The sequence below is a fragment of the Balaenoptera physalus genome, assembly GCF_965194825.1.
Source record: "Balaenoptera physalus genome assembly, chromosome: 8".
Classification (NCBI taxonomy): domain Eukaryota; kingdom Metazoa; phylum Chordata; class Mammalia; order Artiodactyla; family Balaenopteridae; genus Balaenoptera; species Balaenoptera physalus.
In genome coordinates this window covers 123,624,404-123,646,928 of record NC_138887.1, presented here as the reverse complement: position 1 = coordinate 123,646,928, position 22,525 = coordinate 123,624,404, and the positions used below count along the sequence as shown (strand labels likewise).

At 46.6% G+C, this 22,525-nt stretch overlaps 1 protein-coding gene and 1 long non-coding RNA gene across 8 annotated transcripts in view; one reads left to right on the top strand and one right to left on the bottom strand.

Annotated features, from left to right (window-relative positions):
• DNAJB6 (DnaJ heat shock protein family (Hsp40) member B6) overlaps window positions 1-18,872 on the bottom strand; it is a 58,105-nt gene extending 39,233 nt beyond the window's left edge. For 2 of the 7 annotated variants that reach the window (XM_082472670.1, XM_082472669.1), the window contains exons 1-2: window positions 18,715-18,872; window positions 391-482 (exon numbers count right to left, since the gene is read on the bottom strand). In XM_082472670.1, coding sequence (XP_082328796.1) covers window positions 391-455 — 65 coding nt within the window. In that variant the 5' untranslated portion in view covers window positions 456-482; window positions 18,715-18,872. Of the gene's footprint in view, window positions 1-390; window positions 483-580; window positions 695-18,115; window positions 18,140-18,351; window positions 18,372-18,714 lie in introns of those variants that run through there. The other 5 variants (XM_082472665.1, XM_082472671.1, XM_082472667.1 and 2 more) reach the window with 4 other exon arrangements.
• LOC309665866 lies at window positions 9,759-16,750 on the top strand. The gene is made up of 2 exons (XR_014266736.1): window positions 9,759-10,870; window positions 11,231-16,750. It is a non-coding gene; the product is annotated as an uncharacterized lncRNA (long non-coding RNA).
• Window positions 18,873-22,525: the final 3,653 nt, after the last annotated feature.

The window sequence follows — 22,525 nt, the reverse complement described above, 5'->3', positions numbered from 1 at the left end:
TTAAGCAGCTACACCAAGGATGTTATGGTGACAACCCTACGAGCGCCAAGGCAGTTCCACTTCCAAGTCCAGCGTCAAAGTTCTTTGGGCTGATTTCACATCCTCAGTAAGTTTTTGATCTAATTCCAGCAGAAATGGAATCACTGTCCCAAGACAAAGTGACAGAGGAAACCAAGTGCCCTCTTCTCCCTGAATGACAGGTGGTTAAGGTGGGCCTAGGTCTGAGGCAAAAGCTAACCTGTTAAATGCTGTCTAAAATTCAAACTAGACTGCAGCAGTCAGAGACTCACACCAGCTGAAGTGCCGTTTCTAGGGGCGATATAAAGTTACACTGCAAATGACCAGCACACGAGTGCACAGACTTACTCATTCAGAAATACGATTACTTACGCCTTTTTAATATCCTCGGCTGAGGCATGTCTGTGCACGCCCAGAACTTCATAGTAATCCACCATGTTTCAACCGGCTGTTGGAAACGAGTCCTGCAACCAGAAATACGTGGTCAGCGACAAGACTGCCAAGGCTGGGCTCGTCTTGGGGGCAGGGGCGGACAGGGCAGGGGTGAGGGGTGTCGCCTTGCCTGGGCGCTAACCACCAGCCTGCTGGGCCGGGGCCGCGTCTGGGGGCTGATTCCAAGGCTCACACCCGAAGACCCTTCCCGACGTAGGAAAACACGCTCTGAAATGAGCTAAGAATAGTCTCAACTAAATCAAACCGACAGGTGACTCTGCACCAGCCTTGGGGCCCGCCGGCCACCAGCTGCCAGGCCCCTGCTGAGCAGCCCAGGGCATCGGTCCCCCCCTCACGCCCTGCACTCCTGTGCCAGGCACTGGGCAAGCCCGCGGCCACCTGACAAACATGCTGTCCCTGCCCTGGGGACGCTACACAGGAACGGCAGACACCTTCCACAGCCGGGCAGCCCTCACTAGTGACCAGCCAACACCCTCCCACGGCCCCCAGCTCTGACTCAGGGCTGTTCCTGTAGCTGCCCCTCCGGCCTCCCGTGCCCATCCGTCAGACATGAAAACAAACACACTGTCCCCCTGCTGGCAGTCCTAGTGAGAGGGCACCCAAAAAAGCAGGCCCTCAGGGGACACCTGCAGTGCGTTCTCCCCATCACCACCCGGTGCAGGATGACGAATCCCTGCTGCTTCCACCACCACTACAGGGATCGAGCCTCAGGTCCCACAGACCGAACACAACCTACACATCTGCTCCCTCTTAAGATGTGAAGTCTAAGTCACCTCATTAAGCCAGTGACCAAAAACCTACATGATACAGGCCTATTCCACACAAGAGTACAAAGTAACTTCACCCGAGAAAGCAAAGTTCTTCTGTCAAGCAGCTGTGCTCAAAACTGAAGCTAGCGGACTTCCCTGGTGGTCCAGTGGGTAAGACTCCGTGTTCCCAATGCAGGGGGCCCGGGTTCGATCCCTGGTCGGGGAACTAGATCCCGCATGCCACAACTGGCAGTCTGCATGCCGCAACTAGGACCTGGCACAGCCTAAGTAAATAAATATTAAACAAAACCAAACAAAAAAATATTAGCGTAGTTTAAAAAAAAAAAAAACTGAAACTAGGCTTTCAGTAGCCTACCCCCAAATTCTAGGATCAGATTTTCAAATGAAATGTTCTGACTGTAAACAAATACATGAGATCACAACCTCCCTGAGTCCCCTTTGCTGGGGCTAAATAATGTCACAACTGGGAAATATCCCCATCTCAAACAGGATGCACACTTCTACTTTTCAACACTGGGGAGCAACGCATGGTAAAAAAACGTGTTGCACCGTGACTCAGCACGTAGGTGCGCACATCGGCCTGTGCAGCCCTCGTCGCACATGTACAGAGGACTCCACGTACAAGGGTCAGGAAGAAGCACGCACAGAGAAAAGCCCCTCCGTACCAGTCCACGGACTTCGTGCAGAAAATAACTCAAAGCTATCACAGGAGAATCAAAAATAGAAACCCCTCCTACCACTTCAAAATCTCTAGAAATGTTAGATAAAAATCCAACAAACACATCGGAAGAGGCAGCTGAGCTGAAGCAGTTAAAGTGCCAGAAACAGAGAATTAATTACACCAAGAATGGGGATCCGGAGGGGGCGGGCCTGTTGCTGTGCTTTCAGGAGGGGACTTGCTTTTGTGGCACTAATGGCTGCAATGAAAATCCGTAATTTAGGCTCCTCAAAAGGCTGTAACTGGGCTTCCCTGGTGGCGCAGTGGTTGAGAATCCGCCTGCCAATGCAGGGGACACGGGTTCGAGCCCTGGTCTGGGAAGATCCCACATGCCGCGGAGCAACTGGGCCCGTGAGCCACAACTACTGAGCCTGCGCGTCTGGAGCCTGTGCTCCGCAACGGGAGAGGCCGCGATAGTGAGAGGCCCGCGCACCGCGATGAAGGGTGGCCCCCGCTCACCACAACTGGGGAAAGCCAGCGCACAGAAACGAAGACCCAACACAGCCAAAAATAAATATAAATAAATAAATTGAAAGAAAAAAAAAAAAAGGCTGTAACTGCAAGAAAGAGAGACGAGAAACACCGTCCACTGAACGGCAAGGGAGAGGAAAGGGAGCAGCCCGAGAATCGACGCCTCAGGCCTTGGGACTGCAGGACGGAACCCCGTTACCGTCATTAACCCGCAATGCTCCAAGCTCTCCAAAACCACCAAATACTATCCCAGCGTGGGGAGGCAAACAGGGCTGTGCTGGAGAAACAAGTACCTCTACAACCCACGTTGTGTATGTCTGACCGTTGTGGAGATTTTTCAATGCGCTATGGAGATCTAACGCCCAGCGTGGTGACTACCGCCAACAATACTGTGCCATATATCCAGAGTTGCTGAGAGACTAGATCTTAAACATTCTCACCGCAAAAAAAAAAAAATTAATTTCATAATGCAAGAGGTGTTAGCTAACTCAGGTGGCAATCACACTGCAAGACACAGATGATTCAAATCAACATGTCTCAAATCAATTATATGTCATTTTTTAAAATAAAAATTTAAAAATAAAATGTAACCTTATCAATGAGAGGGAGGAGTGCACAGGCATCTTTGTGAGAAAGCACAAAACAGGACTTTAAAATTCTTTTAAATTTAACAAAACAGGTATAGTGGGCATAATTCTAAGTGTTTAAATTCTACGTAGTCTATAAACATTAACTCATTTAATGCAAATACTTTAGTAAAACAATAAGAAAATTAAGATCAAAGGTATCCTAAAATTGAATCTGGTTTGTTTTCCAGCTTTATCCAGATACAACTGACATATAACCTTGTGTAAGCTTAAGATGTGCATCATGCACCTTAATTTTATTAAAATTGAATTTTTTAAAAAAACTACAAATGACCTTTGAATAACCTGGGTTTGAGCTGCACAAGTCCACTTGTATGCGGATTTTTTTCAATAAGCATTGGTAAATTTTTTGGAGATTTGAAACAATCTGAAAAAACAGAAGAACCATGCAGCCTAGAAATACTGAAAAAATTAAGAAAAAGTTAGGTAAACCAGGAATGCAAAAGATGTAATGTAGATATATACCAGTCCAGCCCTACACAGATACAAGGTGAGTGATATTTAATACAAAATTAGTAACATTTTAGTTTTCATTCTATAACTTTGTTTTCAAAGAATTACATAACCACACAGTATGTCTCTCCCTCCAGTATCAGCTTATCACAAGTGGTTTTTAAAAAATGTAACAATGTTTCCAATACTGTATTATGAATGAGTGTAATACTGTATGTCACAAAAATATGATTCATTCATTAGTGTATAGGCTAGGCTATCGTGAAGCAATCATATCGATTACACTAGGCTACCATAAAGCAATCATACTGCTGCTGTTTCATTATTGATGTACGAATTATCATACCTATAAACAAACGTGAATTTCATTCACATTATCTTTTCATTTTTGTCACGTAGATACTAACAGACAATTCATCTTGTAAAAATATGATGTAAACTTACGTTATCAATACAATACTGTGAATGCAATTCCTCTTTTTTATGATTTTCTTAATATTTTCTCTAGTTTACTGTAAGAATACAGCAATATAATACATATAACATACAAAGTACATGCCAATCAACTTTGTTATCGGCAAGGCTCTGGTCAACAACAGACTACTAGTTAACTTTGGGGGAGTCAATAGTCATACACAGATTTTCAACTGCGAGGGGTCAGCACCCCTAAAGCCCCACGTTGCTCAAGGATCAACTGTACACTCTTTGGAGAGACCAAAAAAAATTCAAACTCCTGGGGCAGGCAAGATGCACAAGGCAAATTTAACCTGGAAATTACTACCCAGAATAGACAGCCAGCAGGAGCACAGCAACCTCACATCTCTGGAACCAAAAACCTGACCACTGTCAAGAACATCCGCAAAGCAGCAGAAAGCCAGCATCCCTTCATTTGTACTTCAGAGGGCTACTAACTAACTCTCTGTAGGTATTTTCACTTTTGAGCTCCAGTTACTGCTGCATGGGGACATCTCAGTGCCCAGCAATGACAAAAATGCTGGGAAACCCTACCAGACCACTGTCACCAATGGGACAAGGAGAGAAGTCTCAGGATGAACCCGCCCTCCCCTAACAGTTGAACCACTGCCTGAGCCACATGTGACCAGAGGTCACCGGTGTGTCAGATGCCACTGCTTAGACATCTTTGCTCCCAGTTCAAAGCTCATGTTCTCCTAAGTCCAATCGATGTGTCCTGTATTTGCAATAACGTGCCAGTGTCTGTGCAGACAATGGTGGGGAAGAGCAAGCTCCTCAAGGCAGTCGGCGCAGACATGGCAAGATGGGCTTAGACTCGGCCGTGCCCGCCAAGTGGTGAACGCTGTGACCGCCTAACCACCTACCACACCCCCCGGGAAGACTCATCTGTCCCACAGGACCGTCACGGGGACTGAAGGAGCACATGAGCGTCATCAATTAACAGCGCCTGGGACACAAGCCACACTTGGAGGCTGGCTGTTTTCTTCCTTTCTAAATGGAGACTACCCCAAGAAGGAAATGCAGATGAACTGAGTGACGCCCATCAGACGCCCGGTCTGCAGCCAACTCTGGACACAAACACTGCCTTCACTACAGTCCTGTCCAGCTCCAGCCCACCGCTCAAAGCTGACTCTGATATAACGTCAAGAGGAAAAGCTTCCCCCATTAACGTCCAACGCGCACGTTCACAGCTCACGCTGTTTGACCTCCCAAAGCCCTCAGCACCCACGGGCTTTCCGGCTGTGGAATCTCCTGGTCTGCCTACCTCTTGCCCGCCTGCTCCCCGCAATCGGCCTGTGAATAAACAGTGGGAACGCCGGGGGCTCAAAGCCCCCTTCCCACCCTACTCCGGTGTTTTCATCCACTCTGTTATTTAAATACCGTTTATGTAGCAATGATTCCCTAACGTCAGCTCCAATCGTAGATCTCACTTTGGCATTCAGACACAAACAGACAGATGGCTACTGACGTAGCCACTTGGACGTCTGACAAGACATCCCAAATAGAACATGACCAAATTTAACTCTCGGTCCTCCCCACTCCCACACCTGGCCTTTCCCTATTAATTCTACCCCAAGCTGCTTGGCTGGAAACCTTCACCATCACCAACACTGCTACACCGCCACATACACACAACAAACTAATCCACGGTTCTGCCTGGTTTACCTGCAAAATACCTCAAACCCCTTCACTTCTCTTGACCTTCAGTGGCACCAGATATCCTACTCTGAAATACTGTGGGAGCCTCCTTCTCACAGCTAAGATGAGCTATAAATATGCAGATGCTATCACAACAGACACTACCTACTGTCCAGCACCAGACAAACCAGCTCTAAAGGACACTGTCAGCTCCCCTGGGGAGTCATGGAGTGACACTTCACTGCGCTAGCTAATGCTAGGTCTGGGACAGCAAAGGTACCACATGAGCCTAGGATATGCTGTCAATCAAAGTAAAGATGCCAGCAGAAAGCACAGGCCGGGTCAAGAAAAACACAATTGTGGAACTGTGCCAGCTTGGAGGTGACTAAGAATAAATGATAACTAAGTGCCATCTGGGCTCCAGGACTGGTGTCTGTGGCAAGAAAAGAACTTTGGGGGGAAAACTGGTGGGATGTGAATAAAGTCTGTAGTTAACAGTACTGTACCGACATAATTTTTTAGTTTTGATGAACACCAGGGTTACGTGTGTTATGTTAAGGAAAGCTAGGTAAGACGTATACAGGAAAACTCCTGTACTATCTTCACAACTCTTGTAAATATACAATGGTTTCAAGGTAAAAAGTTCAAAAGTCAGTCAAAAAGAGAAAAAAGTACAACCATGTCAAAATGACATCGGAGCAAAATTGATGAAACATCCACAGATCAGATGGGATTCTGAGTATCAAAAAGAATGACTGCCATGCATTTTTTTCCTCCAGTTTTATTGAGATATAATTGACATAGAGCACTATGCATGTTTATGGTGTACAATATGACAATTTGACTTACGTACATCATGAAACGCTTATCACAATCAGTTTAGAGAACATCTATCACCTCATATAGATACGAAATAAAAGACACAGGAAAAGTATTTTTTCCTTGTGATGAGAACTCTTAGGATTTACTCTTAACTCTCACATATAACACACAACAGTGTTAATTATATTTCTCATATTGTACATCAAATCCCTACTACTTATTTCTCTTATAACTGGAATGACGGTCGTGCATTTAAAGTACACATACCAGGGACTTCCCTGGGGGTCCAGTGATTAGGACTCCGAGCTTCCACTGCAGGGAACTAAGATCCTGCATAGCCACAAGGCGGAGCCAAAAAAATTAAAAAAATTTTTAAAAGCATACGTAACAGCAATAAAAAAAAAAAAAATTAAGCATTTATTGCACTGCCTTTCCTATGCAAACTACGTGTGAAACCAAATAGCTGATGAGCCAACCTTCTTTTTATAGATGAATTCCAGCACACAAATGCAGAAGAAATGCCGGATTTTGAAAACACTATTATCTTGAAACCCCCAACACAGTGATTCCCAAAGCACAGACTTGGCCCAGCAGCATCAACCCGGTCTTGTCAAACAAAAATGACCTTTTAAGAAACCGAGTTCAAACCACCGCATAAAGCCTTCCCACTACAATAAACACTAACGAGTCCACACTCTCGCTGCCCCAACAGACTCTGGGAGCAGCCCTTAGTTCTGGACGGCTACCTCTTCTTTCTGAACAGTGGAGCCTGCAGGGAACTGTCCCTCTAGGTCCTTGTTCAGGTTACATAAGGCATTTGAATTTCTCCTCCACACAGATGTCCTCAAACATTCAAGGGCTTTATCTTCATGCAGTTTTCACTCTCTAGGCTAATAGAGCCTCACATTTCTTTGCAGTTAACTCCTAAGAACACTACCCTGGTCCCTGCCGAGAGCAAGCTCCAAAGCTGCCAATTCCTTGGTACCCAGAACCCAACACTGATAATGAGGACACGCTCCAGCCGTCACCAACAAAAAGTAAGACCACCGTTGCCCCACTTCCCTCTCAACTCCCCTAGGAAACACCAGAACCCGATGACCAACACAGACTTGGCTAAGCTGTGGTCTTTCTGAGCCTGCAGTCACTGTCTTGCCTCCTATTACTCACTTTGTACGACTGTGGCTCTTCAGACAAGTGAAGTTCACAGCTTTTGCCCATAAATTCCACCTTGGATATGGCGGCCCATCGTCCCAAATGACCAACCCTTTTGGATACCAATTACACCATCAACGCATTCACTCTCAGTAAAAACAACGCTGTAATTCTGAGTGAATTTCACTATGTAAATTTAATATTGAAAACAATCATGATACTCTTGGGACCAAGTCACCAAGTTTAGGAAAAGACAGACCTGTAAACCAGTTAGGCATATACAACTAAGAAAGTATGAACAGAGTGTTGGGGAGAGGTTATGGAGACAGCGGGGCAAAGAAAGAGGTTATGGAGTCAGCCTGCGCCATCAGGCCATGCCGCGAGCGCAGGGCTCAGGTACTTGACGCTACGGACACTCTCTCTTATCAACACTATCTTTTTAGTATTCAACCAGTGCCAATAAGATTAACAAATTTTAATACAAACAAATTAAAACGTGCTCTAGAGACAATAAAGTGACAATACCCCAAGGTCTAGAAACAGAGGACCAAATGAGGTCCCTTAACCCGAGGATACCTCCTTGGAAACCTGAGAAGTTGGCTTCAGTACTGATCCCACAACCACCACCCTGCAGTGTCAGCCACAGATTAATTCACTTCTTGCTGCTTCAGAATAATCAGGCATAAAAGAAACAATCTAAGTTTTGACAAAATCCATAGAAGGTTAATTGCATTCAAATTACTTTTGACTAACCCCAGAGTTTTACACAAAAGAAAAAGCCACTTATGGGAATTCCCTGGCGGTCCAGTGGTTAGCACTCCGTGCTTTCACTGGTGGCCTGGGTTCAACCCCTCGTCGGGGAACTAAGATCCCACAAGCGAAAAAAAACAATACAAAACAGCCACTTACACACTTGTATCAGGAATTTCTCTACAGAATTCAGTATTTCTAAATATTTTAAGTGGCCGTCACCTAGCCCCTCAGACTGGCCAAGTGTCCTCCTCCCCAGAGAAAACTGTAAGGCTGGAGGATGAGTGAGAACCTGGACCCCCCAAGCACTTCCAGTGCCCACCTCCATCCCCGTGCTCGGCTGGCACTACAGGAGACAGGAAACACCACAACACACGGGCCCTCGGGGCACTGAGACCACTCGACCTGCCTTCCCTTCTCAATCGCCCCTGGATGCAGGGAGCAGCGTGCTTCCACACCCCGCACCCGGGGGTCAGCGCATCTCCCCCTCAGCCGTGGAAAATGAGGCACGGTTTCTGTGACAGAACGCTGCATGGAAACGCAGACCCAGACTTTTTTAAAAGCAAGTGTCCACGAGGACTTCAGGCAGGTGGGAACTGCTGCCGGCAAACACCACCTCAAACCGAGCTGCCTGACCCGCAAGCCAAACAAAGTCACTTACACCTACAGTCATTAAAACTAAACAGCACTGGAAACTCAGCCCCTCAGTCGCACGAGCCCCATTTCCAGTGCTCAGCCCCCAGTATGACTACTGGCACCCACCCTGCAAAGGACCAGTGTGGAACAGGAGTTCTCAGACAGACAGGGCTGGTCCTAACAAACATCGATTCAGGCTTAAGGGGAATCTGGGTGAGGAGTGGGAAGATGCTCATTTCTAACTACAATTATCAAAGTTCTTAAATTCCCACTGACACGATCTGTATCTTAAGGAAGCTAGAGAAAATCAATGCTTTAGATTTTCAATTAAGAAAAAAAAAGAATGTTTCTTAGGACTAGTTTGTTAATCTATGCAATTTCCAACAAAACAGGTCTAATATCAAGTGAAAAAATTTTAACTCTGCCTCTTTAGTAAAGCCACTAACTAGCCTAATACCCATTAACCAAAAATAACTGCCTCTTGGGACTTCCCTGGCGGTCCAGCGGTTGAGACTCCACGCTTCCACTGTCGAGGGCACAGGTTCAATCCCTGGTCGGGGACCTAAGATCCCCGCAAGCCACGCAACGCAGCCAAAAAACAAAACAAAACAAAAACAAACCCTGCCTCTTCCAATAAACTTATTCGCCTTCAATGTTAGGAGTTTCAGAACACACACTTAAGTCTCATGGTACCTAAACTCACGTGCGGACCACTTGAGTAGAAAAGTGTACACCTCCCCGGGACATGTGCACATACTTATATCTCATGGTACCTAAACTCACGTGCGGACCACCTGAGTAGAAAAGTGTACACCTCCCCAGGACATGTGCACATACTTATATACAGGCACCTCAGAGATACTGTGGGTTCGGCTTCAGACCACAATAAAGCCAATTAAGTGAGTCACACAAAGTTTTCTGGCTTCCCAGTGCATATAAAAGGTTACTTTACATTATACTGTCACCTGTTAAGTGTGCAATAGCATTATGTCGAAAATAACAATGTACATACCTTAATTTTTTTAAAACCTTTATTGCTAAAAAAAATGCTACGCATCATCTGAGCCCTTAGCATCTTTCTGCTGGTGGAGGATCTTGCCTCCATGTTGGTGGCTACATGGCCGTGGCAATTTCTTAAAATGAAGCCATGAAGTTTCCTGCATCAACTGACTCTTCCCTTCACACTGATTCCCTGCAGCATGCAATGCTGTTCGGTAGCGTTTTACCGATGGTAGAACTTCTTTCAAACTTGGACTCAGTCCTCGCGGACCCTGCTGCTGCCTCATCAGCTAAGTTCACGTCCTAGTCTAAATCCTTTGTCGTCATTTCCACAATCTTCACCAGCAGTAGATTCCATCTCAAGAAACCATTTTTTTTTTTGCTCTCCGTAAGAAGCAATGCTTTTCTGTGAAAGTTTATCCTGAGATTACAGCAATTCAGTCACTTCTCAGGCTCCACTTCTAATTCTAGTTCTCCTGCTGTTTCCACCACATCTGCTGTTACTTCCTCTACTGAAGTCTTGAAGCCCTCAAAGTCATCCATGAAGGTTAGAATCAATGTCTTCCAAACTGCTGTGAATGTTGGTATTTTTACCTCTTCCCATGAATCACAAATGTTCTTAATGGCATTTAGAATGGTAAGTCCTTTCCAGAGGGTTTTCAACTGACTTTGCCCAGATCATTAGAGGAATTGCTATCTATGGCAACTACAGCCTTACGAAATGTATTTCTTAAATAACAAGGCTTGAAAGTCAAAATTATTCCTTGATCCGTGGGCTGTGGAATGGACGTTGTGTTAGCAAGCATGAAGACAACATGAATCTCACTGTACATCTCCATCAGAGCTCTTGGGTCACTGTCAAGGAGTAGGTTTTTTTTTTTGTTTTTTTTTTAAACATCTTTATTGAAGTATAATTGCCTTACAATGGTGTGTTAGCTTCTGCTTTATAACAAAGTGAATCAGTTATACATATACAATATGTTCCCATATCTCCTCCCTCTTGCGTCTCCCTCCCTCCCACCCTCCCCATCCCATCCCTCTAGGTGGTCACAAAGCACCGAGCTGGTCTCCCTGTGCTATGCGGCTGCTTCCCACTAGTTATCTATTTTACATTTGGTAGTGTATATACGTCCATGACACTCTCTCACCCTGTCACATCTCACCCCACCCCCTCCCCATATCCTCAAGTCCATTCTCTGGTAGGTCTGTGTCTTTATTCCAAGGAGTAGTTTTTTGAAACGAATCTTTTTTCTGAACAGTGGGCCGCAACAGTGGGCTTGAAATACACAGTATGCCATGCTGTCGACAGCTTTGCTGTCATCCAGGCTTTGTCGTTCCGCGTACGGAGCACAAGCAGAGCAGGCTGAGCACAATCTTAAGGGCCCTAGGAGTTTTGGATGGTAACTCAGCCCTGGCTTCAACTAAACTCACCAGCTGCATCAGCCCCTAACAAGAGTCAGCCTGACCTTCGAAGCTTTGAAGCCAGGCACTGACTTCTCCTCTCTAGTATGAAAGTCCTAGATGGCGCCTTCTTCTAACGTAAGGCTGTTTCATCTGCGATGAAAATCTGCTGTTTCGTGTAGCCGCCTTCATTAATGATCTTAGCTAGATCTTCTGGATAACTCGCTGCGGCTCCTCCATCAGCACTAGCTGCTTCGCCTTGCACTTTTATGTTACTGAGACGACTTCTTTCCTTAAACCTCATGAGCCAACCTCTGCTGCCTTCAAGCTTTTCTTCTGCAGCTTCCTCACCTGTCTCGGCCTTCACAGACTTGAAGAGAGTTAGGGCCTTGCCTGCATTAGGCTTTGGCTTCAGGCAGTGTCGTGGCTGGTTTGATCACCTGTTCAGACCACTAAAACTTTCTCCTCAACAGCAATAAGGCTGTGTTGCTTTCTTACCATTCGTGTGCTCACTGGAGCAGCACCTTAATCTCCTTCAAGAACGTTCCTTTGGGGGCTTCCCTGGTGGCGCAGTGGTTGAGAATCCGCCTGCCAATGCAGGGGACACGGGTTCGAGCCCTGGTCTGGGAAGATCCCACATGCCGCGGAGCAACTAGGCCCGTGAGCCACAATTACTGAGCCTGCGCGTCTGGAGCCTCTGCTCCGCAACAAGAGAGGCCGCGACAGTGAGAGGCCCGCGCACCGCGATGAAGAGTGGCCCCCGCTCGCCACAACTAGAGAAAGCCCTCGCACAGAAACGAAGACCCAACACAGCCAAAAATAAAATATATATATATATATATTAAAAAAAAAAAAAAAAAAAAGACCGTTCCTTTGCCTTCACGACTTGGCTGTTTGGAGCAAGAGGCCTAGCCTTCAGCCTGTCAGCTTTCCACACGCCTTCCTCTCTCAGCTTCAGCATTTCTAGCTTTTGATTTAAACTGAGAGACATGCGACTCTTCCCTCACTTGAACGCTTGGAGGCCACTGAAGGTTATTAACTGGCCTAATTTCAACACTGTTGTGTCTCAGGAACAGGGAGGCCGGAGGAGGGCGAGAGAGATGGCGGGTTGGTGGAGCAGTCAGAACATGAGCTGTCTTGGATGGGCGGGGTTTTTAGGGCCCCAAAACAATTACAACAGTAACATCAAAGATGACTGATCACCATAACATAATAACGAAAAAATCTGAAATATTGCGAGAATTACCAAAATGTGACCCAGAGATATAAAGTGAGCAAAAGCTGTCGGAAAAATGGGGCCAATAGACTTGATCGATGCAGGGATGCCACAAACCTTCAATTTGTAAAAAAGGCAGTACCTGAAAAGTGCAATAAAGGGAAGCGCTGTAAAACGAGGTCTGCCTGTACCTGAACTACTACTATGTACATCAAAACCAAAAATAAAATCATAAATGATGAAACTAAGAATACTTGTATGTACTTACCAAGCATTACGGGTTTCACATCATAATTAGCTAACATCTCAAGGTTCACTGGAAGGAGAGAGCCTAGACAGTTTCCTTCAAAACTGACAGAGGTGGTCGTTACGTGTAAACATCATCTCCAACGTGCAGTCGCTGCATAGCCTTTTACTCCTTGACCAGTTTACTCATACAGGTGTCCCCTGCTTTTCCAGAGTTCTCTTTACAACACTTCACCTTTAAGAAAGACCCACATTAATACCTTGTTTTTGCCAGCCCAAGAAATCCGAGCAGGATTTTCACGTCTACAGAAAAAGGAAGCATTCGAGGCGGCGCCCACCGCAGCAGTGAGAGCAGCCCCGCCAGCTCCTTCCCAGAACCACGCTCCGCATCTCAGCATCCAGCCGCCACCGTGAGCTGTGAGCCGTGCCTGTGAGCACCTGTGCTTCATCTCGATTGATCGTGTGCGTCCACGAGCAGGACAGGTCCTCAGGTAACTGCTTCTTCACCTTATGCCATTTCAGTTCAGGAGAGGTTTCCTAGGAAACCTAGAAACTCTTCTTTCACAGAGTGGGTGAACCTGTCTCAGTCTAATAGTCCAAGTGCCATCATCTGGAAATGCTCCCACACGGGCACATGCACCAGAACACTGCAAAACACTTGAGCCGGCAGCTGTATACCCCTCCAAGGTGCAAGACTCTCTCTTTCCTCGGCCTTGCTCGTCTCAACGATTAAGGAGCATGTCAGGATGGACGTGTAAAGTCAACTTAAAATGGCCAACTCAGTAGAAGCATTTACTTCCCCTCCTCCTGAAATATTCACAGAAGATTTTAAAGAAGCACCTCAGGTGACAGACACAAATATCGATCTAGAGTGTGAGGTGCTCCACGATGAGTCAGCTCTAAGAACCCAAGTTTTTTGAACAGCTTAACTGGCCCCTTTTTTAAGTTATAAAATTTTGACTTTAATGAGTTATCTAAAGGAGAATTTCCAAGTCATTACACATGCCCCATGTTCTTAACAACACTTAAAGAATGTATGTTCCCTGTATAAAAAAAATAAATAAAATTCAAAAATTAAAAAAAAAAAAAAAAAGAATATATGTGCCCAACATGATTGCTGTGATTCTGAGACCTCTGGCTACTCTGTCCCAAATCTTCGCCATCCACACAAGTAAGGTGTGTAACTGGGCTAAACTGACCACCTTGGGACCTCCCTGGTGGTCCAGTGGTTAAGACTCCACTCTTCTACTGCAGGGGACGTGGGTTCGATCCCTGGTGGAGGAACTAAGATTCCCGCATGCCGCACAGTGCAGCCAAATAAAAGATTTAAAAATAGGGACTTCCCTGGTGGCGCAGTGAAGACTCCGCACTCCCAACGCAGGGGGCCCGGATTTGATCCTGGTCAGGGAACTAGATCCTACACGCATGCCGCAACCAAGAGTTCGCATGCCACAACCATGGAGCCCGGTTGCTGCAACCAAGGAGCCCTCGAGCCACAACTAAGACCCGGCGCAACCAAATAAGTATTTTAAAAAGATTAAAAAATTTTAAAAATAACCATCTTTCCACCCAAGAATCTATTCTCAAATTATCTCTCCATCTAACGTCTAAGAAACCTTGCTCTGATTGCAATAAAAATCCTCCTTCATTCCTTCCCAATCCAAGAGACTCCATATTGAAAATGGAGCTGAAGGGGGAAAAACCACCTTCCTCCTTCCAGAAAGCTTTTCATTATTTTCCACCCCATAGATCGCTATTTATATTGCACACGGTTTTACATAATGCAATTTGTCCACTGAAGACATTCCTTGTCTTTAGCTTAAAAAACCAGAAAATCAAAATACTCACTACTTCTAACTTAGAAAAGGACAAATCTTAAACATCTTCGTTTAAATGCTGAATTCATGTTATGACATGAAACTAATTTTCTGCAATACTACTTGCTTAATATAATGGAAATAGGCAAGTTTAAAAAAAAATAAATGATAAACGTGGCCAAGGTTCCTACATGTCATTTCATTATCTGATGAATTCCCAGCACACACAGAGGTAGGGGGAGAAACAGAGATGAACTACCAATCCTTATCACAGATCATCTACTTATAGTTTGTTCTTACTCAATATGCCTTAAAGCATTCCTGAAACAAGGGGGGACTTCCCTGGTGGCGCAGTGGTTAAGAACCCGCCTGCTAATGCAGGAGACATGGGTTCGAGCCCTGGTCCAGGAAGATCCCACATGCCGCGCAGCAACTACTAAGCTCGTGCACCACAACTACTGAGTCTGTGCTCTAGAGTCCGCGAGCCACAACTGCTGAGCCTGCCTGCCACAACTACTGAGCCCGCACGCCTAGGGCCCGTGCTCCGCAACAAGAGAAGCCCGCGCACCGCAGCGAAGAGTAGCCCCCACTCACCACAACTAGAGAAGCCCGCGCGCAGCAACGAAGACCCAACGCAGCCAAAAATAAAAAATAACAAACAAGGGAAATTATTTCCTCTATAACTCAGGATCCAAGACCATTCTTTCAACTGGCAATCATCACCTATTAGACACGTGAGGGCATGACTAACTTCATTTCATTAAAATAAAAAAATACATGCGAAGTACTGAGTCCTGGTACTTGTGAACTGAATTTGTATGCTATCTGTATTTTTTGTCCAACCTTCCTAAACTCTGGATTCCATTATTAACCACAGAGAGTAATCAGGGAACAGACAGACCGGGAAAAAGGATCCAATTCAACCAACATTTTCTGAGTACTCTGGGTCCAGGACAATGCTATAGTCACAAAGGAACACAATTAAAATTCCAGGCCTGCCCAAAGGACCTCACAGGAGGGCCCCAGTGCGCCATCACACGCACAAGGCAAGCTCAAAATGTCTTTCTTGGTAAAAGGCAGGATGAAAATTTCAGAGTGCACAGAATCACATGCTGCACGAGGAAATCACCATTCCAGGGACAACTGATCCTTGCAAACGAGCTTAGGAACCCTAAAATACCTGGAGTATTCTGACATACAACTAGTAGTTCTGCCTCATGGCCATATGCAATGGTTGGTGTTTTTTACTCAAAATGGCCGTAAGTCCTTACAAATTTTATACAGGACAACAATTTTAAGAGAAAGCCAAACTATGCCTAAATAACATAACTTCTGAAGTAAAGAGAGAGATATAAATTAGACAGAACCTTTTCTACTTTGATGTACATTGCAACCCTTCTAACTACTTTTATTGTTTTTTTCAGAAATTTCCCCCACCTTAAAAACCACGTATTTTTTTAAAAGATTTACTCAGTTCAGAAACAAGTTTTATTCTCTGATCAAAGAATGGACAGGCGCGAGCTCACACTCTAGAGCACACGCTCCAAAGTTTACTTCTCTCTTAAGTAGGATATTGAAACAAAAGGAATCAAATGTCTCCCTAAGAATATAAAAGTCTGAAAAATACATTATAATCTACAATAAAAACATCAAATTTTTTCTAGCTGACATATCCAGGAAGCCATTTTCTCCAATGAGGCTTTAAAATTGTCTTTCTATACACTATTCTTACCCTCACCAACTTCACTTTTCTTCACTTACCTCACTTTTTTCAAGTTTGAAGTTCTCTCAAATTCTGTTCACCCAAGAGAAACTACAGCACTTCTTACATCTTGCCACTGATCCCATCCTAATTCACTAATAAGCCTGCAGTTAACCTGCTCTCGCCACTGGGTGGTGTCCTGGACAAATTTTAAGCAAAAAAGATTTTTAACACAGAACACCGTCCTAAATTCTAGATCATTTCCAAAGAAGTGAAAAGGCCAAAAAAAAAAAAAAAAAGTTTTCTAAAAATTCTTTAAAATATCAAAAGACTGACTGCACTCAATCCTTACCAACAGACACCAGAAGTGACATTTAATCATCCTTTAAGCGTTAACCAAGGTAGCAGCTGACCTTGAACACGCAGTCATACACAAGACGGCACCCCAGTGGAAGGCAAGAAGTTAACACCAACGTCACTAAGATGACACGCTCAGGATTACACTGTGATGCTGAAAAGCCGGACTGAAAATAACCGTGCCCGCTTTAAAGCTAAAAAAGGCACAGACCATTCCACCCCAAACTCGGTATTTGAGTTTGCTAGGCTGAAAACTGTCGTTGCTGGTGAGGAGGATAATTATATTTGTTTGGAACTGTCCAAAACAGAGCTGATACAAGGGAAAATGGTTCTACCCTGGGTTCTACCACCTAAAAAAAAAAAATGGGTTTGCTTGAAGAGGAAAGCGATTGCATGCCACTGGTTGCAGATATCACACCACAATGCCCTACGCTGACTTAGTATTCAGAGTATTACTCAAATAATACTCTCCACCCAGCCCTCCAGGTGAGTCTCGGTCCTGCAGCCAGAAATACTTTCCAAATCTACCACTTTGAGGACAAGAAAAATTTAAAACACTGATATTTTGAAGAGGATGCTGAACACATGTCAAAGTCTTTGAAAGCCCTTAAATTCCCAACTTCCTAGCCCTGCACAGCACCACACAAAGCCTGCTTAGGCAAATCCCAAAAACCAACTTCTCATCCCCTTTTGTTCTCCTCCCACTTCCTGTCAAGTCATCCACACCTAGACCGAGACAATTCACCCCCAAATTCACGACTCTGCATAACCCCCAAAATTCCACAGCTCCCTGGATAGTGTGCACAAAGGGCACTCATATTTCTACTACAGCCCGTACAAATACTCAACTCCTAAACCCACAGGAGCTAAGTTTTCTGGAAACAGGAATATTCTGGATTAAACTTCCCAGACGGAATCGGGGAGGGTGTGGTATAGGGAGAGGGCGGAGGAAAGAAGTACAAAATGCCTTTCAGACACCATGAAAACATTCGGATGTGCGTAACTATTAGAAAAAGAGTAAAACCTGAACGAGCAGCACACAAGTTCAAATGCTAAGAGTTTGTTTCTTTCCTTTTTTGGTCATTCGGCCGAACTCTTCCACTAAATCAATTACCTGCCTTAAAAGATTCTAGCCATAAAATCTTACTGCGAATCCACAACGGAACTAAAAACACTGAGAATACAAAGGGCGCCGCTCAGTCCACCCCTCCCAGGCAGCCCCCCGGGTGGTGGTGAGATCTCTTCACCACCGCCGTGTCCTTCCCGCGTAGCCGGGAGAGGTACGCGTCCGACGAGCGACCCACACGCTCTGAAAACGTTTCGCGAGACAACACAAGTTTGCAATTTCCACTTCTTGCGTCAGTTCTTTCCTTACTTGGGCAAAAGTTGATAGAAACTTCAGCTACATAAACTGCGGTGCACCCCGAAGCAAAACCCAGCAAACTGGCTTTGTAAGCCGAAAAGCCAGGCGTTTCATTTCCATCTCCGACACACTTCGGAGAAGCCAGCGGGGAGTTCCCGACACGCGGCCTCGCGTCCCCCGCCCGCTTCCCGGTCTCCGCACTAGGCAGCGCGGCCTCCCACGAGCCTCTACTCTTCCTGCACACCTACCTCCTCCTGGCTTCAAGGCCGTCTATGTGGGGCCTTAAAACCGAGGGAAAACGCAGCCTCCCACGCGGCAGCGCCGCCCCCGCCCCCGCCCGCAACAACCGGCGCGCGGCCCCCAGGACGCCTGGAGGAGGGGAACCCCCAGGACAGGGGGAGGGGCCCGGGGGAGGAGGCCGCGAGGAGCGAGCTGGACCCCGGCCCCACACGCGGCCCCCGGCCTGCCCCCCGCCTGCCCCCGGCGCCCCCCGCCTGCCCCCGGCGCCCCCGACCCCGGTCTCACACAAGCCCGGCTCCCGGCCTGCCGCGGCCAGGGCCCGGGTCAGGTGGGCCGCCGGGCCCGCCCCCCCGGCCGCTGGCGGCCCTCACCGAGGACGCGGAAGCCGGCGGAGGAGGGCGCGGCGGGGCGGCGACCGGGGCTCCTCGGCTCCGACACGGCAGCGCGGCTGGCGGTAGCGGCTGGACTGCGACGGTCCTCGCGCTTTCCTTTCTCTCCTTTCTCCAACAACAAACAGGAAGTGCGTCACGCGGCGGCGGCGCGGCTACGACACTTCCGCCCGGCCCTGACGCCGCGCATGCGCCCTGCCCCGGCCCCTCCGCCCCCGCCTTCCCGAAGGTTCTGCGCGGCCCGGGACGCGGCGGGCAACGCGCGTGCGCAGTCGGGGCCCCGTCGCCGGCGCCCGACGGCGGCTCTCGTCGGGTCCCGTCGGTGGGTCTGCGCGGCCGGCGGGTGTCCCCGGGGCCCAAGGGGTGGGCCGCTGACCCGCCCTTCGCCTGGGCCCCTGGAGAGCCGGGGGGGCCGTGGGTCTTGTTCTTCCCACTTGAGATCAGAGACCGTATTTTGAGGAGCCGTTTCTTGTGTAAACCCTCCCTGTGTTACGCACCTAGTTCTTAGCAGGTGACCAGCAGGTGACCAGTTAGCAAAAGAAAACTGTTTTACTCGGAGTCAATTCTCCATTCCCTCCTTTGGTAGGTTATAGAAATCCCTGGTCAGGGGAGGCACAGCGGTGTTGGGTGTTAGCAACTCCTGGGTAAGCTGAGATGACCTCGGCGGGGCTGGAATTTCCTTCAGCGCCTGCGCACCTGGCTCCGCCGCACGCAGCCCTACCTGCCGGCCGGTCCCCGGGGTTTTCTTTCCCTCCCGGGGTTGGCAGTGCTGGCGTGTGACAGCTCACATGTAAACGAGTCCCTACTCAACGCAAGTGGGAGCTAACCTCGGAAAGCAGGCAGCACAGAGACGTGGAGTCTAGATAGTAGGCCAGCCACGAATAGCTTGGTCTTCCTCCAAAAAATAAATATTTATTTATTAAAACATCTGCCAGTGCAGTGAGTTAACTGTGTCAGGAGAAAAACCAACCAGTACCAACAAGGCGTCTCTCGGCGTTCCGGGGGAACCAACACCCTGAAAATTAGATAATACTCCACATTTAAGGAGCTCTTTGCGGACAACAGAGGAGATCTTCAAAGATTAAAGACTTATTCCAAAATTAGCGTTAGCCCAGATAGCGGTGCTGTTGGAAACTCTACTCCGCTGGAAGTCGCTTCAACATGGAACCGCAAGGATCTGATCTGGAGTGGAAGGCCTTTGGAGAGAAGTGGGGAGGCTGGTTGGCCTCGGAAGACAGTTGGAAAGGCCTTGGGCTGTTACCTGACAGGCAAGGGAAGCCAGGCGGTGACCAATCTGTGGTTTGCAGAATGTCTGGAAGAGGAGGGAGGCTCTGTGACTTTGTGTCCTCGTCTGTAAAATGGGGATAAAGGCTTCATGTGAAGGTTAATTGTATGTGCTTGGCTCTGTGCTTGGCACATAGAGATACTCAGTAAATCACAGCTCTTCTGTGTCATGGCCTCTCGGAGAAACTGTTAAAAGGCATGGACTTCTCCCCAGCAAAACGTGCAAGTGATAGGAGAAAATTTGTAGACACAGGCGTGCACGCACACACATCCTGCCAAGCCCACCTGTGAGTCCAGGAACCAAAGGTGAAGGTCCCGAATGACAGTTTAGAAATTATTGCTCTACTGCGAAATTTATCTTTGATCGAAGAATAACATTTGTAAAAATTTGCCCTGAGGCAATAAATGCAAGCACAGAGAATGAAAGAAAAAAATACATGCAAGGTTATTGATAACAACTTTTTTTTTTTTTTAATTTATTTATAGCTGTGTTGGGTCTTCGTTTCTGTGTGAGGGCTTTCTCTAGTTGCGGCAAGCGGGGGCCACTCTTCATCGCGGTGCGCGGGCCTCTCACTATCACGGCCTCTCTTGTTGCGGAGCACAGGCTCCAGACGCACAGGCTCAGCAATTGTGGCTCACGGGCCTAGTCGCTCCGCGGCATGTGGGATCTTCCCAGACAAGGGCTCGAACCTGTGTTCCCTGCTCTGGCAGGCAGATTCTCAACCACTGCACCACCAGGGAAGCCCTATTGATCACAACTTTGCAGGTAATCAGTTCCTCCTTATCAGGAATACTCTGCAGGCCATAAAAATAATAATGTAGTTATACTTATTAACATCAAATATATCCAAGATGCATTATTGATATAGTGATCCCATTTTTGTAAAATCGTATTCGTGTGTGCGTGTGTGTGTGTGTGTGTGTGTGACCATATACATATAATTTTCCCTCTTTGCTTTTAAGTTCTTAGCTAAGACTCCCTATAATAAAAGACAGATACAGGAGAAAAACAAATGCAAGTTTATTAACATGTATACCTCAGGTATACATGGGAGACACCAGGAAAATTTAGTAAACTCCAGGAGGTATCCAAGCCATCATTTTAAACACCATCTTCAGATAAAGACAAAGATGTAGGGGAAGGGGGAAGGGGGGGAGGGGAGCCAGTTAAGGGAGGTTATAAGGAAAAGCACAGTAAACAAGGGTAAGGTTGTTATGCAGATTTCAGTCTGCTGCCTTCTCCATGGATAAGCGGTTCTGTGATTTAGAATCGTCCTCCTTTTCCGGGTACAGAGGGGGAGATGTGTTAGAAATGGAGATTTCCCTTATAAATGTAAATTTCCCTACAAAAGGGTAAATTTCTACTCTGTTCTCAGAGTTTCTCCTGCTTCTGCAGTTTCTCAAAAAAAAAAAAGAATGGCTCAAAGTAATCCTTATGCCAAAGAGGCGTACTCTGGGATGGCATATTCTGCTACTTCAACCTAGACGCACAGAAAACTGGAAAAATACTCAATAATGAGTATTTCACATAATTCTCACTTTCTTCTTTCTGATTTTAAGTATTGTTTGAACTTTTGTGTTACATATAAAACATTTTTATTTTATTTATTATTACTTTTCAAAACTAATAAAATCACGTTTATGAAGTTGAAACCATGAGTCCTCCAGAACTCTGTAGCAGTGTGGCGTGAAGTGGTGAGAGATTGAAATACAGCGGTGAGATAAGCATGAGTGTATCTTCATTTCCCCATTTCGTGCGCATACGTTGAACACCTACTGTATACCAGCACGACGCTGTTCCCCAGGCGCACGTAAAAGAAGGCAGAACTCTTTCCGTCCAGGACTTTCCCGTCCAGTGAGGAAGACAGGTCCATAAACCGGAGGTTCCAGGGCTGTGTAGCCAGAGCTATTAAGGTCTAAGATTACAGCCTCCAGGCCCAGAGGAGAGACATCCAAACCAGGATGAGAATGAGGGTGGCGGCGAGGGGCGGACAGATCAAGAAAAGCATCTCAGAAGAGGCCAATCTTGAGTGAGTTTTGAAAGATAAGTAGGAATTAATATTTGAAGCCCTGCGTGGATGGAGAGAGTTCCAGACAGAGGAAATACTTCCAAGGGTAGCCAAGAACATAAATGAATGAATAAATAAATAAATAAGTAAATAGTGCTATTTTAAAAACTAAAGCTGTTCCACATTGTAGGAATGGCAACAAGATTCTTATTTCAGAAAGAAAGCTCTTTTTTGGTTATGCGAAGGTAAGGATATCAACAAGGTCTAGAGGAGAGAGAGGCAGACTGAAGGACCGTGTGATGGGTGAGACTTCTTTGTGGAGAAGAGCATCTTTGCAAAAGTTGTGACAGTTTTAACTGAAGAAGGTGGACAAGACCGAAGGCCTGGGGGTGGGGGAGGAGAGGCCTGAGAAGGGAGGACGGCTGGCAGGGCCAGCCTATGTTTCTGTAGGAAACAACAAGGAACGAGTCCACAGGTACTGTCAGCTCAGAACGTAACGA